This window comes from Macaca fascicularis, chromosome 11, assembly GCF_037993035.2.
Source record: "Macaca fascicularis isolate 582-1 chromosome 11, T2T-MFA8v1.1".
Lineage (NCBI taxonomy): Eukaryota > Metazoa > Chordata > Mammalia > Primates > Cercopithecidae > Macaca > Macaca fascicularis.
Window position 1 is genome coordinate 46,808,408 of NC_088385.1, and position 20,020 is coordinate 46,828,427.

Consider the following 20,020-nt stretch of genomic DNA (forward strand, 5'->3'; position numbering starts at 1 on the left):
TGATTCCAATATATAACAGTTTCCCCTGAAACTCTCTCAATACCAACAATCCTAACTAATGGTTTTTAAAAGTCAAATACTTATTAAGTACTGGAGGGATAGAATGAGAGAATACCAAGACTGATAAGATGCAAATAATACTTTTAACATATTTACAATCTAGTAGAAAGACATGCTCAAATGAGTTAATTATTTTAATATACTCTGTCTCTGAGCATAAAATATAATTATATATGCTCATTATAGATGTATAAAAAATAAACAAATAGGTAGAAGCTTTCCATAGATGTGTAATTTCACCACTTGGAAATTACAAATTGTTATAGACTGTTTTGCGTGTATTCACTTATATCCATCAAGTGACTACATTTCAAGGCACTACATGAGAACCATAAATATTGTACAAACAGGATTTGCTGAATGTCGTTGGAGAGTAACAGTCCATGGGGCTGATTGTGATCAGTTTCTGAGGCAGGCCTCTATTTCTTGGTATGTATTGGTCCCTGTAGGCTTGATAAACTCCCTGGAGGTGGAGATGATGGAGCAGCAGAGCTCATCAAGGGTATGGAGGCTTGAAGGTACAAAGCATGCTCAGGAAATTTTGGCTATTCCGGTTTGTCTAGAGCACTTGTTCTCAACCTTACCTGCTCGTTACTAATTCTACTAAATATAGAATTAAAAGAAGAAAAAATCTGATAACTATTTTCTCCTGGGACTAATTAGATCAAAATCTTTGAACCCAGACATTAGTGTTTTAAAAAGCTCCTCAGATGTATTATTGTTCAGCCAGGACTGGGGCAGGGAAAGCTACTGAACTCATCAAGCCTTGAGAATGAGAAGAGCAAGAAGAGAACTTTAAAAGGATTTAGGGGCCACAATATGACTATGGAGCTGAATTTAGATTTGGTTTCGTAGGCAACATGGAATAATTTGTGTGTGAGCAGGAGAATGACACAATCAAAGTGGAATGATAGGAAAAGTAAGTTTACGAGAGAGAGAGAATGAGTTGGAAGTAAGGAACTCAGGAGGCCTCTTGGGACTCAGCAGAAGGCTCTGAGGCCACCAAATGGGTGTGGTGGTAGTGGAAATGGAGAGGAAGAGAATGTGAATGAGGCTGCACAGTGAACTGCCAGTGTTAGCCGTGGGGTTAGACCGGAGCAAGACTTAAAATGGTTCGTCAGTTTTAACTCCAGAAAGACCTCAAAAAGAGCTTTTGTCTTGTTATCATCAGCTATATGGAAGGTAGAATAAAAACTTGTTAGGAGAAAAGATAATAAATGTGGCTTTTGATAGGCTGTGATTGAGTTGGAAGGGCATACCAGTGAAATATCCAACACAAAGTTAGAAGTGTAGAAGAGCACTTAGGAGGTGGCTATAAGTGAAAATGTGAAAATTATCTACGTTAGAGGGATAGATGAAGTCACAGAAGTGGATGACATAATTGAGCAGGTTATATGTAGAGGAAAGATGGGAAGGTTGAGGACAAAATCTTTAGATGTATCTTTCTCGGAGTAGAAGGAAGAGGAAATGTTAAAGGAGATTTGATTCAATGAAACAAGTAGATCAGATTTCTATTCAAATATACAACAGATATAATTAAAACAGATATAATTTATTTAGTTTTTTTTTTTTTTTTTTGCTTGGACAGATTAATTTAAGTGCTTTGTATTTTATTTTCAACAGGTGATGGCAGTTTTGGATCAGTTTATCGAGCAGCCTATGAAGGAGAAGAAGTGGCTGTGAAGATTTTTAATAAACACACATCACTTAGGCTGTTAAGACAAGTAAGAAATTCAGTAATATAATTATATTAAATTACACATTATTAATCTGCTGGAATTCTTATTTTGCATACAGTTGTGAAAATGCAAAATAATGACCACATTTCTACTTGAGTTTAATTATGCAATTCTAGTTTGTCTTTTCTTTGTAGAATAGAAAGTTTTGTGTTATTTCTCCTGTTGAGAAACAAAGCACTATATTCTGAGAATCCTTATAATTGTGATGCATAGTATGTTGTAAAAACTTTTGTAAGACTCACTTACCCTCCTCTTTTTACTTTAGAACCTTACTGTTCAAAATGTGTTCCATGGATAAGTAGCCAGGCATTATCCAGGAGATTGTTAGAAATGTAGAAACTTGGGATTTTTCAGCGCCATGTTTTTGTCCCCGGTGCTCCACAGTAGTCAGACTCCTAGCTGCCTCCACTTGCTTCCAGACCTTGAAGCCTAGCAAGCTCCTGACTTCACCTTCTATTTTCTTCAGAGTGTTTATCTTTTACATTTCTGGTCTAGGGAGAGTATGATTTTTATTTTTATTGAACATGACTTCCGTGTGTTCAGAGTGAAAGAAGAAGTTTAATGCATGACCTCACATTGCTAATTTGATTGAAGGTGAGAAATCTTAAACCAAAACTCTCACTGATAAGCTTGCACCTTTCTTTTCTGGATTTATCCACTTCAATAAGAACCGCTATTGATTACTTGCTACAAAGATGGAAAAGTCAGCACGCTTATCCTATTTCCTACTTCCTGTCCCTGCCCACTTCCTAAAATTTAAAATTGGTTAAATTAGTTTTCCTCATATATAACAATTATAACTTGGAATGATTTACAAAACTTTTGATTTTTTAGTACACCAATTCTAGACAGCATGGACTGACTCCTTGCTATGTGAGATGAGGAAAATTACTGCCATTCTTTCTCCTCTTCCCATCACCTTCTCACGTTCCCTAATTTGTTCTATTATTTTTATGTAGTGAAAGTTTATAACGTCTATATTCTGTTCTGTGCTCATAATTAAATTGTTCACATTTTGTCTATAGTTTGGTTCTGAGGACAAAACCAATAAATGCCATTTATATATATTTTTATTTGTACAGAACCAAAATATTTCTACTTTTAGACAAAGAAATGCAACCTTCTGTCACTAACTTCTTTTCCTAATAGAATAGTAACAGTCCAAATAACAAAGTCAAACGGATCCTCTATTGTTATGTATTTATCATCAGTCTATAAAAATAAGGGCATATTTTAATTCAGGCCACATTTTTACCCTGATTTTAAAAAAATTGTTTTTAGAGACGCAGTCTCACTAGGTTGACCAGGCTGGTCTGGAACTCCTGGCCTCAAGTGATCCTCCCACCTTAACCTTCTGAGTACCAGTGGTGATTTATTTTATGTAGCTTTTTGAGGTTTTCTGATTATATGTATATATATTTTAAAAAACATACTTCAGGAAAAGATATTTTCATCATGCCTTCAAGTGTTTCTAAGTTCTTAATCATACAGTTTGTATAACAGAATCTACTTTCTTCTTGAAGACTTTCATCATTCAGCACATGACTTACTGCTCTAAACAGGAGAGATGGATTTCTAGGCTGCTTGCGCACTGATTAATCTATGAGTTAGTTTCCTTGCCCTCTTTGATTATTCTCAATGTTTCTTGGATTCCATGCCTTCTCTTGGTTGAATTGTCCTTAGTTTATGTTGAAGAATATCTTTGAATAATTTTTTTTAAGAAAAGGTGTTTGTAAGGTAAATGTTTTCAGTCCTTACATGTTAAAAATATCTTAATTTTGCCTCCCATGTCGTGGATATGTTATCACACTTTATATTTTAGGAATCTAGGTTTGAAATAATTTTTCTTCAAAATTTGAAGAAAATTCCGCTGATTTTTAGTGCCCACTGTTGCTAATGAGAAGTCTGCAGTCAGTCAGGTTTGCTCCTATCTAAGCTACCTTTAATTTCATTTTAAAAACTGAAAATTTGATCTTTTGAATTTCATTTGTTTTCATTGTTCTGAACCTTCACAAGTATATGTTTGTGTGTAGGTTGTTTTTCATTCCATCTAATTCATTTTTTTGTGAAAAATTATCTTCTGTGTATTCTCTTCTATTATTTATTATTTCCTCCCTAACCTTTATTAATCATTTTTATTGACAGCTACTATGTACCAGGTTAGGTGATAGGATACATAATATACATATAGTACTAAGCTAAACCCAGTCAAGCCTCTCCTTCTCTGGAGCCTGTATCTAGTTACTTATGATTCATTATTGCTTGCCATTGCTCCAAGAGTATGTATTAGATGACAAGCCTTCTGGGTCTATCTCATCCATGTTTGAGTTCCCTCTTCAAGTTTTATCTATAATTTGTGTTACTTACTTGACTATCTCTTGCAGGTTTCTAGTTTGTTTTTCAGAATTGCCTCATCTATTATTTAGTTTTCTGCTGAATTTTGTTTTGATAATCATATCTTTCACTTCCAGCAATTCTTTCCATCGCCTCTCCTTGTTCTTTTGTAGCCATATTTTTGGATGAAATACCCTCAAGTGTTTCTGTTCACATCAATTGGAATTTAATTTTTTGTATTACTTGCATTATTGCTGTTTTCTCTGAGGTCATTTGCTCTATGGGTTCACCTTGATTTTTCTCTTTTATATTGTTGGTTTTCCAAATTGAGTAGTTTTGGATGACTTCATATCTATGAAGTGAGTACTATATTGATTATCAAAGATAACTAGAATGGGCATTCTTCACATTTATGTAGGTTTGCTTGTTCAAGTTACCACTTTCTGAACAAGAAGGTAGACCATAGACTTTTAAGGGCTGTGTACTGCTTAGGGATACTCTGTTTTTAGGTTACATGGGCAGGGATCACCAGGACTGCTGAGACCATACCTAGCAAAGGAAGGCAGGCTAACGATAGTTGATGAGCTAAAAAAAAAAAAAAAAAAAGTAAACAAAAAAATCTCATAATGTTTTAAGAAAGTTTATGAATTTGTGTTGGGCCACATTCAAAGGCATCCTGGGCCACATGTGGCCTGCGGGCCACGAGTTGGACAAGCTTGTTGTAGATACTTCAGACTCTGTTCTACATCTCTTCATAGATCGATAACTTGCTGCAATGAGCTTATCAGAGAAATTATCTTCTTTTCATCCATAAAAAAAGTCATGGGAGGTACTCACTATAGGATTGGTTTATTCCAGTGACTCTGGCCAATTTTCTTTAAAATTCCTTTAACCTTGTTATATTGGTTTAATTTCTTCAGAATGACTTTTCCCATTGTGGTAAACTGGTTCTAGGCTTCACAATTACTTATTCCAAGTACAGGAGAAAAGAGGACACCTCTTTTGAGGACTTGCATTTCAAAGGAATCAAATGGCCTACATAATAACCCATTAAATAAATAAATGTCTCTCAGCACCAGTTGAGTCACCTGTGCTTTTCTCAACAAGCACTATATTCAGGGCAATGCTCTGTGCTAATTGGCTTTAGGTCTCTGTTACCGAACTGATCACTGTGGCCCTGAGGGTGCTGTTACTTAGAATATTCTCACCTTTTCTGAGAGGCTGATGTTGGGGTCAGTTCCACCTGAACTAAAGTCCATGGGCTGCATGGGTAAAGGTTGAGTACCTCAGCAAATATCATGGAAAGGAAGGGGAATATACACTGTTAGTTAACAGTGGTTACTCCTGTACTCTCTCTTGTTTGGATACTACTGGGTATTTATTTCTTTTTCTGAGTCTTTATTGACATTAGGAATGAGAGATAGAAATAGGGTGAGAGAGGAAGTAAAATCAATGCTAATTTTTCCATCTTATACCAGAACTCAACTGTATTTCTGGAATCTATGTATCCTTACTTTTCCTTTGATTTATTACAAAAAAATTCTTAGTGGCTACACTAAAAATTTTGTAACCTTTAAAAAATACATAGTTACACTACTTCAGTTACTCTGAGTAATAGAAAATTTCATGTGTGTACAAAATATCCTGGGGGCATTTTAATTATTAGTAACTACAGTCACAGTGTAGTTCTAGAACCAAATTAAACATTTTGCATATAGAAGCTTATCTGTGAAACAAATCTGGCACAATCTCTTTTAATGTGTAGGTAATTTGTTATATAAATTGATTTTTTAGCTTTGTTTGTTACTTGTCAGCATGCATTTCAAATTTTACACAATGTGTTTGGGGAACTCTGATGGAAGTCAGTGCATTAAAAATGTCTACAGGGCCAATTAGTGTATAGGCAGGGAGGCAAACTAAGGGAATGGTGGAAGAAATTGGAAAAAAAAAAAAATAACCGATGTGCATAATATACTACTTCTCGTAAAAAAAAAGAAAAAAAGACAACAACATAAAGAAATAAAAATGACATTTGATGGTCATTCTGCCAGTAGTCATGGGGCAGATCTATGTTACACTGTACTATTATGCTCTTTTTTCTTTGCAATCAGTGAGTTGCTTTTCCAGGATAGAAAATTTGGATTAGGCCTCTGTCTGTGCCTGTGAAAATAAGTAGAGCTAACTTAACTCGTTCTCATCAGTTTTAACCAACTGAGCTAATCAGACATGGGCATTAAAAAAAGATTTTATCTACTAAGCAAATATGATCACAGTCTGAAACTTTGTTCTTGGAAAATCCCCTCTCAGGGTGTTCAGCCTTTCTTCTTCAGTTTGCAGAATTCTCCACGTTTCAGTTTCCTGATAAATCAGTGGGTGCTGCTACTCCACATCTTTGAAGCTGGTTGTTAAGAAGCAGCACTTCTACAGCGATCACAGTTTAAAGCATGAATCAATTTAACATCACATAAGCTATAAATTTCAACGGAGTTACAGTTTCAGAGTAAAGTGCAATATACAGTATAAAGTGAATCTGGAATTCAAGCCCAACAATGTCATAAAAGAGGCTGTGAAGTCTCACATGATGTGGGCCACAGAGAGGATTGTTGCCATTCAGATCTTAGCTCAAATACTACCACATCCTTGGAGTGGCCCGCCAGGGGCCACCCTTACTAAGCCAATCCCTCTGTTCAAGCCAAAATGATATCTCAGACTTTTTTTGAATTGCAGAGAGATTGTTGCAGCCAGGGATTGCATTAGTAAGGGTGGCCCATGGTGGGCCACTCCGAAGATGTAGTAATATTTGAGCTAAGATCTGAATGCCAAGAAGACTTCAGCCATGTGAAGGGTGGAGGGATTTCTGGGGAGAGGGGTCAGCACAGGCGAAGACCCTCTGACGGGAAGAAGCTGAGCACAGCTTGGGATTGAATGAATGCCAGTGTGGCTGAAGGGTGGTGAATGAAGGGGAGGGGAAAAGGAGAAGGTCTGGGAGGCCTGGGCATGATCAGATCAGGCGGTGAGGCCATGGAAGTAGATGGGATTTTCATCTAAGAAAAATAAGAAGTCTTCAGAGAGTTTTCAGGAGGGGATGATATATATTTCTTTGAAGTTGAGCGTTATCCTCGGTAATTTTTGTAGTCATTAAACCAGAGATTATAGACAGATTTTCCCTCATATGCCAGTTGCAGCTGATTAGTAGTGGCTATAGAGAACACTGGGCTGAGAAGGATTCTGTGGCTAACCAGAATTCAGTAGACGAGTTTGACATGGCCCATTAGTATGACTGTACTGTGTGCACTGTTTCTGCATTAAATGTCTGACAAAAGCAGAGCCAAAGGAAAAATAGAACTTAACAATTTAATTCTGACAATACAGTTGACCCTTGAAATACATAAAGCTTGGGGTGCTGACCCCTTGTGCAGTCAAAAATTTGCATATAACTTTTGACCTCCCCAAAATCTGAACCACTGATAGCCCGCTGTTGACTGGAAGCTTTGCTGATAACACAAACACTTGATTAACACATGTTTTGGATGTTATCTGTATTATATACTCCATTCTTACCATAAAGCAAGCTAGAGAAAAGAATATTTTATTTAAAAAATCATAAGGAAGAGAAATATATTTACTCTTCATTAAGTAGAAGTGTATTATTATAAAGGTCTTCATCCTCATCATCTTCACATTGAGTGGGCTGAGGCGGGGGAGAAGAGGAAAGGTGGGTCTTGGTGTCTCACGAGTGGCAGAGGTGGAAGAAAATGTATGTATATGTGGACTCAGGCACTTCAAACCTATGTTGTCCAAGGGTCAACTGTAGTTTCAAAACCAGCTTTTTATTTCTGAAAATATGTTAAAAAAACTCAGAGAAGAAATGGAAAGTTTGCTATGATCCAGTCATCCAGAGAAATCCATGGTCACCCTGTTGATGCACTTTAAAGAAGGAGATACGTGGGTAAGACCTGATGGTGAATTACTCTTATATGATTTTGGACTTTTGCAGGAGCTGGTGGTGCTTTGCCACCTCCACCACCCCAGTTTGATATCTTTGCTGGCAGCTGGTATTCGTCCCCGGATGTTGGTGATGGAGTTAGCCTCCAAGGGTTCCTTGGATCGCCTGCTTCAGCAGGACAAAGCCAGCCTCACTAGAACCCTACAGCACAGGATTGCACTCCATGTGGCTGATGGTTTGAGGTAAGTAGGTCTTGTTGTTTAATATTCAGTGCATGACAAGTGTGACCCCAGACTTACTCTCAGGTTCCGAGAACACTTCCCGGTAACACCGTGCCCCAGTAACAATTTACAAACAATTTGGATGAAAACTACCATTTCCCTGATCAAATTTGGTTAATTTCAGAAAATAAGACTATGAAAACCATGTAGAACCTCATAGCAAGTAGTAATAGACTTTGAACCCACAAGTTCAGCTGTGGAACCCATAATTTTAACCCTGTACTGATCTGCCTTCTGTACAAATGTATAAGTTAGGCTTCACAGTATCAAATTGAGTGTCAATTACATGATTCCAGTGAGGAAAGATGAGTCCATACTTCTCAAGGGGACTAGAGTGATTCACGTTGGATTCTTCGGTATGACCATCGCACATGTCTCAGAGGTACACCTATCCACGCAGCCAGAGCAAGCTTTGGAGAGGGAGCACACTGGAGTGGAAAGCCTGTTGTCTTTGAAGGCAAAATGCCTGGGATTAATCACTGTTCCACACACTTAGTAACTGTGATTTTATATCTCTGATTCCCATTTTTTAAATAGTGTGTGAACCATGACTTATATTTAATGCATAAAATTGTGATGACCTCTTGTAATAATGGAAGACATTCCAGATGAAACTCTTGATGTCCGCTCTGCCATTGCTCCCCAACCCCAGTCACCTCTTTACACCTGAGAGTCACCTTTCATTCTTTTCTTTCTCTCTCATCTCATAGCTAATCCTTTAGCAGATCTTTCAGCTCTGCCAGCAAAATATATCTTAATGCTTCTAACAATTTCTCTCACTAATGTCTGAGCCAGTATCATCTCTCATTGCCTTTCGGTCCCCTGCTTCTATCTCTGTCTCATGATACATCCCGTTCTTCACACAGCTACTGGGGTGATTTTTCTAACATGAAAGTTGGATCAGGCCTTGTTCCTGTTATCAACCCTCCCCTGCCTTATTTCTTGGGCAGGGTGCTCAGCCACTCCTATCCCTGAGGTTCCTTGCAGATACCAGAGGCTTTATATTGGCTATTGATTTCACTCAGGAGTGTCTGACTCCCAGATATGTTCTCTACTTATTATAAAGGATTATTTGAATCCTTTCATTCAGGACTCTCAGCACAGAGGATGTCCCCGACGACCCTTTGTCTCTCCAGCCCCTATAGGAGTATTCCTGCCTAGGATTTTTTATGTTTTCATTTTTAAAAAATTTATTTATTGTCTGTCTTGCCATCAGAATCTAAGTACCATTAAAGGAGGGACTTTTCATCCTATTCACCATTGTATCTCTAGCTCCTAAAATAGTAAGCCTTCAGAATTATTGTGTTGACAGTAGGGGAAGAGGGAGAAAGGAGGAAAGAAGGAAAACAGTGCCTGGTGCATAGTAGCAAAGCAGTGTATGTAACTTTCCTTCTCTTCTGAAATGCTATGAATATGCCTTTTAGGTAGTATCCAGAAATGTCCCTTCCTGAAAGGGTCCAGAAACTACTGAAAACTGTCCAGATTATGAAATGAAACAGGGTGCAGGGATTTGCATTTGAGTTGATATTTCTGCTTTTGAACACCAGGGGGAACCTTGGGTTAAATTAATGTAGGTAAAGTGCAGCTTAGTCTCCTGTATTTCAATGCCCTCTTTCCTTCATTTAACTAACTCTAGGTTCAGTTTTTCCCTAATTCTTCCACAAATCCGCAAAGTGTTTATTTATAAAGTGAAGAATTGCTATTTTTTTTTTTTTTGCTTAACACTGTTCGAAACACCTTGTCTCTAAAATGACTTATTCTAGTTCTGTGAAACCTTACTTTAAACAACAAATCCAGCAGTTTCTGATGAAGTAAATGAAATGTCAGCATATTTAAAATAATTTGCCTAATTTGTTCTTAGCTTAATGCCAGAAAAGATTTCTGGATTTTGTATCACAAAAGGCTAGTAGATTTCAGTATCTATCAATCTTCTACCAGCACTAAGTAATTTTTAAAACTCAGCATTAAGGTTTATTTTCCCAAGTATGTTTTAGCACAGAAAATAAAATCATGCTCCTTTGGAGTCCCTTGAACGCTGGAGCTGTTTAGAGTGACATACAAGAACTTTCTTCACGTTACATGCTCTCCCTCCATCTTGCTTTTACCTGTTAGCTTACCTCTCCAATCCAATCCACTTCCTTTGAACGCTTTATCATAATTCTATAAAACTTATGAAAATATAATCACCTGCATTTTCTATATGTTTCTGTGTTTCAGTATCTTCAAAATGGAATGTACTGCCTTGGTACATCACCCACTATAAATCTATTATTTCTGCTATATCCCACACTTGCCAGGCCAGGATACTTGTTGCCCCATCCAGGCCAAACACCATTCCCAAAAAGCAACTATGCATTTGTCCACCAGGTCCTTGACTCTATTTTACATTATCTTTTTATTCAATTCATTTACTTTTATGCTGCTTACTGCTGCCTTGGTTCAGCATGTCCAGGGAATTATCAGAATTTCTTTTCTAAAATAAAAATCAATTTATGCTTGCAATTCCGTGGCAGTTCTCAATTATCTGCAAAGTGCATCCAAACTCTTGGCATAGCATCAAAGCTCTTTCTGTATGCCTCTTGCTTCCCTTTACAGCCCCTGCCACCCTACTGCCCACACTGCATTCTAGCCATGATGACAGTCTTGAATTTTCAGTTATGCTCATGTCTCTCCGTCATTGTATTTGTTATTCCTCTCTTTCCACCAAGTTGTCTTACTAGAAAACTAATTTTTCTTAAGAATTTCCTCACATATCATCTCTACTGTGAAGCTCAAATGTGTCATGAAGTGTTAGCTTCTCCAACTTGTGTTTCTTGCACACGCTCTGTGCAAGACATTGTCTTAGGTGCTAAAGAGAGAAAGCTAGATATTATATTGTTCTTGAGGTTGAAAGCTTACAGTCTAGTGGGAGACTCAACTTTGCTGAGTTGAGTCTCAATGTTTTTCTTCCTCTGTGCTTCCCTAGCATGTGGTAGTTACATATTTCTGGAACCTTGTTTGAACACCTGTTTGAGGACTGTTTGAGCACAATCCTTCTGGATTGTGACACCCTCAAGAGAGCAGATATACAAAGATGGCTTTGTATACTAAATGACTGGCCCTCATAGATACCTAGTACATATTTGTCAAATGAATGAATGCATTCTATTTTTGGAATAATTCTATTCAGAATGAGATAAAGTTTACTTTAAGCTATGAAGAAAGAAGTTTCTTAGCAACTCTTAAAATAATCACAAAGAATGACTGTTTAACTTAATATAAACCAGTTTGTTTTAATAAAATATTTGACAATAGTCATGGTTACAAAATGCATAAATTATGACTAAATTATTGTCAGGAAGGAAAGATCTTTACTTATTATTTCAAAAGCTATTTTGCTAGTCTATTAAAAGCTATTAAAACTGCACTTCTTAAGATTAAATTCTATAATTGAACATTTTAACTAACCAAGATATTATCTCTTTCCCACTGACATTATTTCAAATTAAGCTTAACTATTCCTTTTTAGCCTTTGGAAAGTATTCTGAGTCTGTGTTCTATAAATATACTTAGAGAGGCATGTCTTATAAAGGATTTGGATACTGTTCAGTGATGTATGACTTGGCTTTAGTTTTTCTATTCTTAATCTCTCAGCTTTTCTCTTCAGCATGGCAAGAGTACCTAATGGCCTTTCAGTAAGCCCTTAGTAAATTTTTCTTTCAAGCCCATTACTTACTGTGAAGGTCAACTTCATTAGTGTATTTATCTTATTTTTTTCAGCCCAAAATAGGTATATTGAAATGAATGGGCCTAATGTCAAATGTCCCAACTACATCCTGGAAGAGAGAGAATCTTCTGCTGTATTAGTTGATGCAATTAAATAATATGTACTCTCCAGGCCATCATACAATTCAAAGTTCAGGGTATCATTGCCGTTCTCTTCTAATCCTTCCAGAAGAGATTGGTACTAGGTAATGGAGTAACTATTAATTGATATAATGTGAGCCAAAACTAACAGTCATGAATAAGCAAAGAATTTAAATTTAACTCCATTAAGTCTTGTGAAAAATTATTTTCAACCTAGGTTGTCACATAGCTGTGACATCACATGAAATGCTGTAGTCAATTTGACATCATGGGGCAGAGAAGACAGAGTTGGAAATCAGAATTTTATAGACATATAATGTGATAATAGCATTAGTAGCTGAGACACGGTAAGCTCACTGACCATGTTTCCAGAATGGATAAGACCTGGTTGAGATGAAAACTTTATGTTGTTTTTTTTATATTAACTAGCTTTTACTCTTTGCCTGAAATGTTCAACTCTAGTTGCTCATGATTGCGTGGGTTAGTCTCCAAAAGGATGGAATTTAATGTTACCCATCATCTTTTGCAAGACAATGTTTTATTCATTCTAACTCAGCCCAAAATACTCTTTTTTAACCTTAATATCTAACATGATTAGGTTTATGGTAAATTATATACTCAAACAGAAGAAGAGACTAATAGCAAGCAAAAGTCTTATATTTTCATTTGTTTTCATCCAAAAAGTAGAAAATATTTTCCAAACATTGGGAAACATTTTAGTCAGAAAAATAAATATCAATGGTAAATAGGATAGAGAAAAATTTTAAATCTGAGCTAAACCTCTATATGGTTTTAAGAAAATCAAAACTATTAAATAAATGGCAAGTACAACAAAATCCCATCAATTCTTATTTAACTTATTTGAAATAGCTAAAATATTCACATGATCATTGAGGGTATTCAGAATTGCCTTTAAGTAATTGTTCATATATACTAAAGAAAAGTCTCCAAAAATTCGGTCTTTGCCTGAGATAGATTTGTCTTAAAATTGAAATCATTCGCTTATCAGATTTGACCGTGTTTTAAAGCGTAACTTTACTTTGTAATATTAGACTTGTATGTTTTGATTTTCTTCTATAATACCACTTAACTTTAAGGGTCAAAGTGAGCACAGAATTTTTGATGCTTGGCATAATGGACATGTATATTTAAGGAAATTAGGAGAGAAATTATTATAATGTAATCACATTTGAATAAGATTTCCTGTGCATTTTCTGGCAGATACCTCCATTCAGCCATGATTATATACCGAGACTTGAAGCCCCACAATGTGCTGCTTTTCACACTGTATCCCAATGCTGCCATCATTGCAAAGATTGCTGACTATGGCATTGCTCAGTACTGCTGTAGAATGGGGATAAAAACGTCAGAGGGCACACCAGGTAGGTGATCAGGTTTGTCTCATAATTCTGTCTTCAGGATGGATAACCACTGACCTCAGATGTGAGTTCAGAAGAGTCAAAAGGAAACCAGAGTCTATCACATTGGGAACAGAGGTTTACTGTGTGAAAAATTGCAAGCATTACATTGTGATTTTTATCATTGTATTTTGTAGGAAAAAAGACAATTGATGTAATTTTTCAGGGCAAAAACTGAATAAAAAAGAAGAGAACATTTGATATCAAGTTATATTTTTATAAGTTAGATTTTTAGATTCTTTAGATACTCTAGAGGTTGTAAAAAGTAACAGCAAAAACTTCAGTCTAGGTACTGTTGACACTTGTGAGGCAAATCAAATTCAGGTCCACAGATTCTTTTTCATAACTCTGAAATCCACAAATTCTTTTTCATAACTCTGAAAACCCCAAGTTTTTTTTTTTTAATAACTAATTTGGTGTCAAAACCTAAGCAAACTGACTTGATGCTTATTACAGTCTTTATTTCTCATGCCCAGTGTGAATATGCGTACATTTTGCTGCAGAAATATATACATGTTTGAGTACAGGGGGCCGGCCCTGACCCTTCAAAGGGTTTCTGTGCACATCACTAACTACCCCATGGAATATTCCCTCCCTTTCTCAGTTCCCACTCCACTTCTTCAACTCAAATTCATCAGAATTTCAAGCTCAGATTCCTAAAAAGCAGTTATGGGGCCAGTGATCTGTACAGACATGTTGTCTCAGACATCAGTTTGAGCAGGAAATACAACATTTAGGGGTTGGCATTTGTTTGGAGGGGGGGGATCACTCTATCTTTAGGGAAACTTTATATAGTTAGTTATTTGTAAGTAAAATTACAGGTGGCTATACGTCATCTTGATGATTGCAACTCAATTAAATCACCATGCCTGACACAGAAGAAAATATGCTAGAGGATATCTCACTAGGGAAAAGTTTCCAGTTCAATTCTTGCCCACTCAACTTTTGTATTTAGATAAACAAATGGCTCCAGATTCCAATGCCTGGTTTTATTTTTGCTCCAAATACATATATACTCTTTTGTTTTGCATAGGTACATTTTAGAAGTAGACTGTGTATTCTCATAAACACTTCAAAGTGTATGTTCTGGCTGAGAGTGTCTTTGTGTAGTTCAATGAAATTAATTATAATTTTTTTCAGTACCGTGCTGTGTGTCAGGCCCAGTGCCAGGTATATTAGAGACAAGATCTCTTATCCTCATGCCAGGGCTGAAAGTTAGCTATTATTTTCTCATTTGCCAAATGAGAAAACTGAGGCTCAGGGAGATTATATAACTTGCAGAATATCACTCAGTAATTGGCCGAGATAAGAATTCGGTCTGAATGAGAACCAGATCCAGAGATATTTGGCTTTAAATTCTATAGTCTCTTCTAAACCATATGTGACTCTAACATGAAGAAGCTTATTTAATTTTCCCTATTAAAAAAATCAAAACAAAACAACAGAGCCATGAATAGCAAATATTGTCAATGAGAGGTTTGGAAAAACAATCTTAAAAGATGAAATTCCATAGACCTCATATATTCCTACCTGAAAAAAGTGGGCACAGGACAATGATTTTCTTTTGGAAGATCTGCTCATTTTTGTCATGGGACATGAAGGTGGACTGGACGACTCAGTTTCTTCTTTCTGCATCTCCCAACCCAGTCTTTCTGTTCATGGGGTGAAAATCTGTTGTTGAAGCCTTGTCTACTTAATTGGACAGTGGAACTCTCGGGTCTCTATGGGCTGTGTTCTTGTACTTGGGCTCTGCTTCTCTGCTCTGTGGTCTGGGTCAGCTAGCAGCCACTCAGTTCACCTTGGTTCAGACTCATGGCCTTTCATTTTCAGTATCTGATTTCTGGTTTTGCTCAATACCTGTCTAAAATGTAATACCCATCTGATTCTTCATACCAAGCGACACAATTGCTCCTGATCCCTTTTAATCTCCAATATTGAATGGTGGTAACATAAATATGGAGACAGATCATGACAGAAACCCAGGGCCTAATCTTTTGTGCCCACTCTTCTCACAGGCTTCTTAATACTTTGGAAGCTTTTTTTTTTTTTTTTTCTGGCTGTAACCTAGATTTTCCCTTTATCATTACTCTATTATTGTTAGAGCACTTCTAATTATTTTAGCCCTAAACTCTGCCTCCAATTTTAAATAACAACAATTCTCACTCCTACTAATACTGGTACTAGTACTACTGTCACCAAACTTTTTCTTCCCCAAAGCAGTTCTGTTTGGGAAGAAAACAGTTCCCTCTCATACAATTTCAGTTATCTTCTTGTCTTTTCTGTTTCATGAATCTTCCTGTTAATGTTACATCTTTTAACATGGAAACTTCTAGAGAAACAAAAGACGATGGATTTGTTAAACTTTTTGGGTGCAGTTTTATACGAACTCTTACCGAAGTGTGTGCATTATGAGTGTGGGTCCATTACAGCTGTAATAGGAGCAGAACCTTCCAGAGCATGAGCGATGTGCTGGGCTTGTGCTTAGCTCTGTCCATGAGTTGAGCATCTCAATCCTTAGGACCCTCTGATATATGTGCTATTACTATTTCTAGTCTATAGATGCAGAGACTAAAGTTTAGAGAGTATCAAAAACATTTACAAGGTCCTATAGGACAAAACTGTAAGACAAAATGCATACCCAAGCAGCTTGAGAGCAGAGCTCCTGTCCAGCACTGTGATAGCTGGGGACGCAGAAACAGAAACAATGCAATTATTGACAAGGGCCGTGGTGCCGTGTCTGTCCATATTTTGAAAATAATTATGGTATGGATATTTTCACCTTTAAATAACTTGGAGAGTTTCAACATTAACTCAGTCAAATGGATATATTTATATCATATCTGGTTGGGAGTGACAGTTAATTCTGGGTCCTGTGGCAATTGCACTTTTGACTGAGATGAATGCTGACTGATGGCTTTAACATTTAACTAATGTGATATTATTTAACACACCCACATAAATACTACAGTCTTTGGGTAAATAAAATGTTACTGGCTGGACATACACGAATATCTGATGGAGATTATGGAACATACTCTACTCATACTTCTCTGAAAGTAAAAAATAAAGTATATGTTTCAGTACACAATGTGATATATACTCAGACTTAATTCATAAATTTCTCTTATTCTTCATCTATGGATCCTTTATTTATTTACTTATTGCATTTGTTAAAATACAAGCTTCTCTGAAAAATTATTTCTAAAAATAGTTTTTAGACAATCATATTTTCTCAAGTATTTTAACATTATAATCATTATGATAATTCTCCAAGGGGAAATTATACTTATTTTTTATTCATTTATTCATTCATTTGGCAACAATATATTGAACATTTACCAAGCACCAAACTGGCTCTACCGCTTAATAGTGGCATGACGTTCATCAGGAAATTGTTAGTGCAATCAAGAACACTAGAGATTCACTGGGAGAATTTAAATGAGCTTTTAGAAGGATATTATATTAGAATTGAGGCACTTGATGAATCTATAAATAGTACTATGTTTTCATGCTAGAGATCGTGCCAATGAAGATATTTACTTTGAAAAGGGGAAGATGAGAAGTTTAAAAGCATTTCCATATTGAAGTAAATATTCATTTCCATATCTTCACAGTTATCTTCTCAGAGTTCTCTGACTCGTAGTGAAAAAAAATTCCAACCTTCTGCACAGCTCTACGATCTTCAGATTGTTGCCTAGAGGGGTAAAATCTATTCTAAAAGGAGGTGTGCACTGGATGAGAATTTAGAATTAGATGAAATGACCCCTAGAGTCTTTTCCTGCTTTAAGAGCCTATGATTCCAAATTCTAACAGTGCATTTATCAAGAAAAAATATGCTGAACATTTTAGTAGTTTTTGAATAGTACCTGGATAAAATAGATACCTAATAAATGTGCTCAATGAATAATAAATAACTGATTAAGATTTAAATAAACCTCCCAAATCTCTTTCACATTCTAAGATGGGAAGCATAAAGGTTGTTAATGAACTAGTGACTGCGTGGGTAGCTCATTATTTTTAAGTACTCTTGACTTTGCTGTTCATTATCTGTGTGGCCTTAGGAAAATACATATATTTCTGAAAGGATTATGTCATTTGTAAAATAGAAAGTCCTTATCTGTCTACCACAGATGATTCTTGTGCATATCAAAAGAAATATTCAATAAGGCATCTGTAAAATAGTAGAGAGAGATGAATTAGGAGCTATTGTGATTCGTTTACATTATGTCACAGGTGCACTTTATTAGGGATATGTTTTAGAGCTGTCTTAATTACGTAATTCTTTAACTTAGATTGTGAGAATGATATTATGGTTATATAGGAAAATACCCTTATTCTAAGGAAATGTATATGTATGTCTGAAACATTGTATCTGTAACTTAATATAGTATATAAATTATGCTAATTTACATGATAATTATATGTAATTATATTACTATGTTACTATGTATACAATCTATTTACATGCATGTATGTGGGGGAATGTTATCCTCGGTTAGTGTAGTAGGAGTTATCATGCTCAAATTCGATATCTCCACCCTTCCAACTCTTCATGCTTTTCTAGCATGGTGAGGACTGCTGAGCTCCATCTTTTGCTGGTAGTCTCTCTGTCAAATAGAACTGTTTCCAAATTCAGTCATTTACTCCTTGAAGGCTATGAATTCATACTTTGTTATATTTTTCTGGCTGCATATTTAAATTACTCTTACAATCATATAAGTTCATTGTAAAAATTTTCGAAATAAAAAGGAAGATAAAATGTACAGATAATTTTAGCAAATGAAATAATAATTATATTGGGATGTTTTCTTCTTAGATTTTAATTATGTATATTCCCATCAACTTTTTATTTTGAAAATGTTTAAGCCTACAGAACAGTTGAAAGAACAGTACAGGCCAAGTGCAGTGGCTCCTGCCTGTAATCCCAGCACTTTGGGAGGCTGAGGTGGGTGGATCACTTGAGGTCAGGAGTTCAAGACCAGCCTGGCCAACATGGTGAAACCCCGTGTCTACTAAAAATACAAAAATTAGCTGGGCATGGTGGTGGGCACCTGTAATCCCTGCTACTCGGGAGGCTGAGGCAGGTGAATCGCTTGACACCAGGAGGCGGAGGTTGCAGAGAGCCGAGATCACACCACTGCACTCCAGCCTGGGCAAGAGAATGAGATCTCCATCTCAAAAAAAAAAAAAAAAAAAAAGAAAGAATAGTGCAGTATACACTCATATACCCTACACATAAATTCATTGGTTATTTACTTTTTGCCCTACTTGTTCTTTCTTGCTCTGTTTGCATATGAATGAATCGCTGAAATTAAGTTGTAGACATCATGCCATGTAATCTCTGAACAGTGTGTGTGTATTTCTTTAGAATAAGGATGTTTAATCCAGTCTGTCACTGATGGACATTTGGGTTGATTCCAAGTCTTTGCTATTGTGAATAGTGCCGCAATAAACATACGTGTGCATATGTCTTTATAGCAGCATGATTTATAATCCTTTGTGTATATACCCATACACCATGGAATACTATGCAGCCATAAAAAGGGATGAGTTTGTGTCCTTTGTAGGGACATGGATGCAGCTGGAAACCATCATTCTCAGCAAACTATCGCAAGAACAGAAAACCAAACACTGCATGTTCTCACTCATAGGTGGGAACTGAACAATGAGATCACTTGGACTCGGGAAGGGGAACATCACACACCGGGGCCTATCACGGGGAGTGGGGAGGAGGGAGGGATAGCATTGAGAGTTATACCTGATGTAAATGACGAATTGATGGGTGCTGACGAGTTGATGGGTGCAGCACGCCAACATGGCACAGGTATACATATGTAACAAACCTGCACGTTATCCACATGTACCCTAGAACTTAAAGTATAATAATAATAAAAAAAAAGAATAAGGATGTTTACTTACATGATCATAATACCATTATCACAGCTAAGAAAATAATTCAGTTGATTTTTTCCACATATTTGATAACTTTCTGTCTATCCAGGATTCTATCCTACATTTTCTTTTAATTTATGTCATAGCATATCATCTTAGAAAGTGATCCTTAAGTTACTGCATGGTATACATTGTTTAATTGTTTAACCATTTCCCTTTGTGATTGGATTTCTTTAGGTTGTTTATATTTTTATTATTATCACAAATGTTGAAATCACTCTTTTTTTCTGAAGAATTTAAAAGTAATTTATCTCTCTTGTGGAATAAAAGATTTATTTCCCCTTAAAAGAATTTCAGGCATGAACCCAAGAGAGAAGGCATTTTTTGTTTTAGTTGTTGTTGTTATTTTTATTTTTTATTTTTTGGGTAGAAGGAGCAAAGTGACAAGTTCAGGAAATAATGAGAGTGTTAGAATTTTGGTCAGGTTAAAGTGAGTTGGAGTGA

At 36.2% G+C, this 20,020-nt stretch overlaps 1 protein-coding gene across 5 annotated transcripts in view; it reads left to right on the top strand.

Annotated features, from left to right (window-relative positions):
• The window catches only part of LRRK2 (leucine rich repeat kinase 2), a 146,025-nt gene that overhangs the window by 98,142 nt on the left and 27,863 nt on the right, over positions 1-20,020 (top strand). For all 5 annotated transcript variants that reach the window (XR_012419730.1, XM_065524029.2, XM_065524030.2 and 2 more), the window contains 3 exons: positions 1,684-1,784; positions 8,131-8,321; positions 13,428-13,588. Coding sequence is in view for 4 of the 5 variants with exons in the window: in XM_065524029.2 (XP_065380101.1) it covers positions 1,684-1,784; positions 8,131-8,321; positions 13,428-13,588 (453 nt within the window). In the remaining variant the exon portion in view is untranslated. The remainder of the gene's footprint in view (positions 1-1,683; positions 1,785-8,130; positions 8,322-13,427; positions 13,589-20,020) is intronic.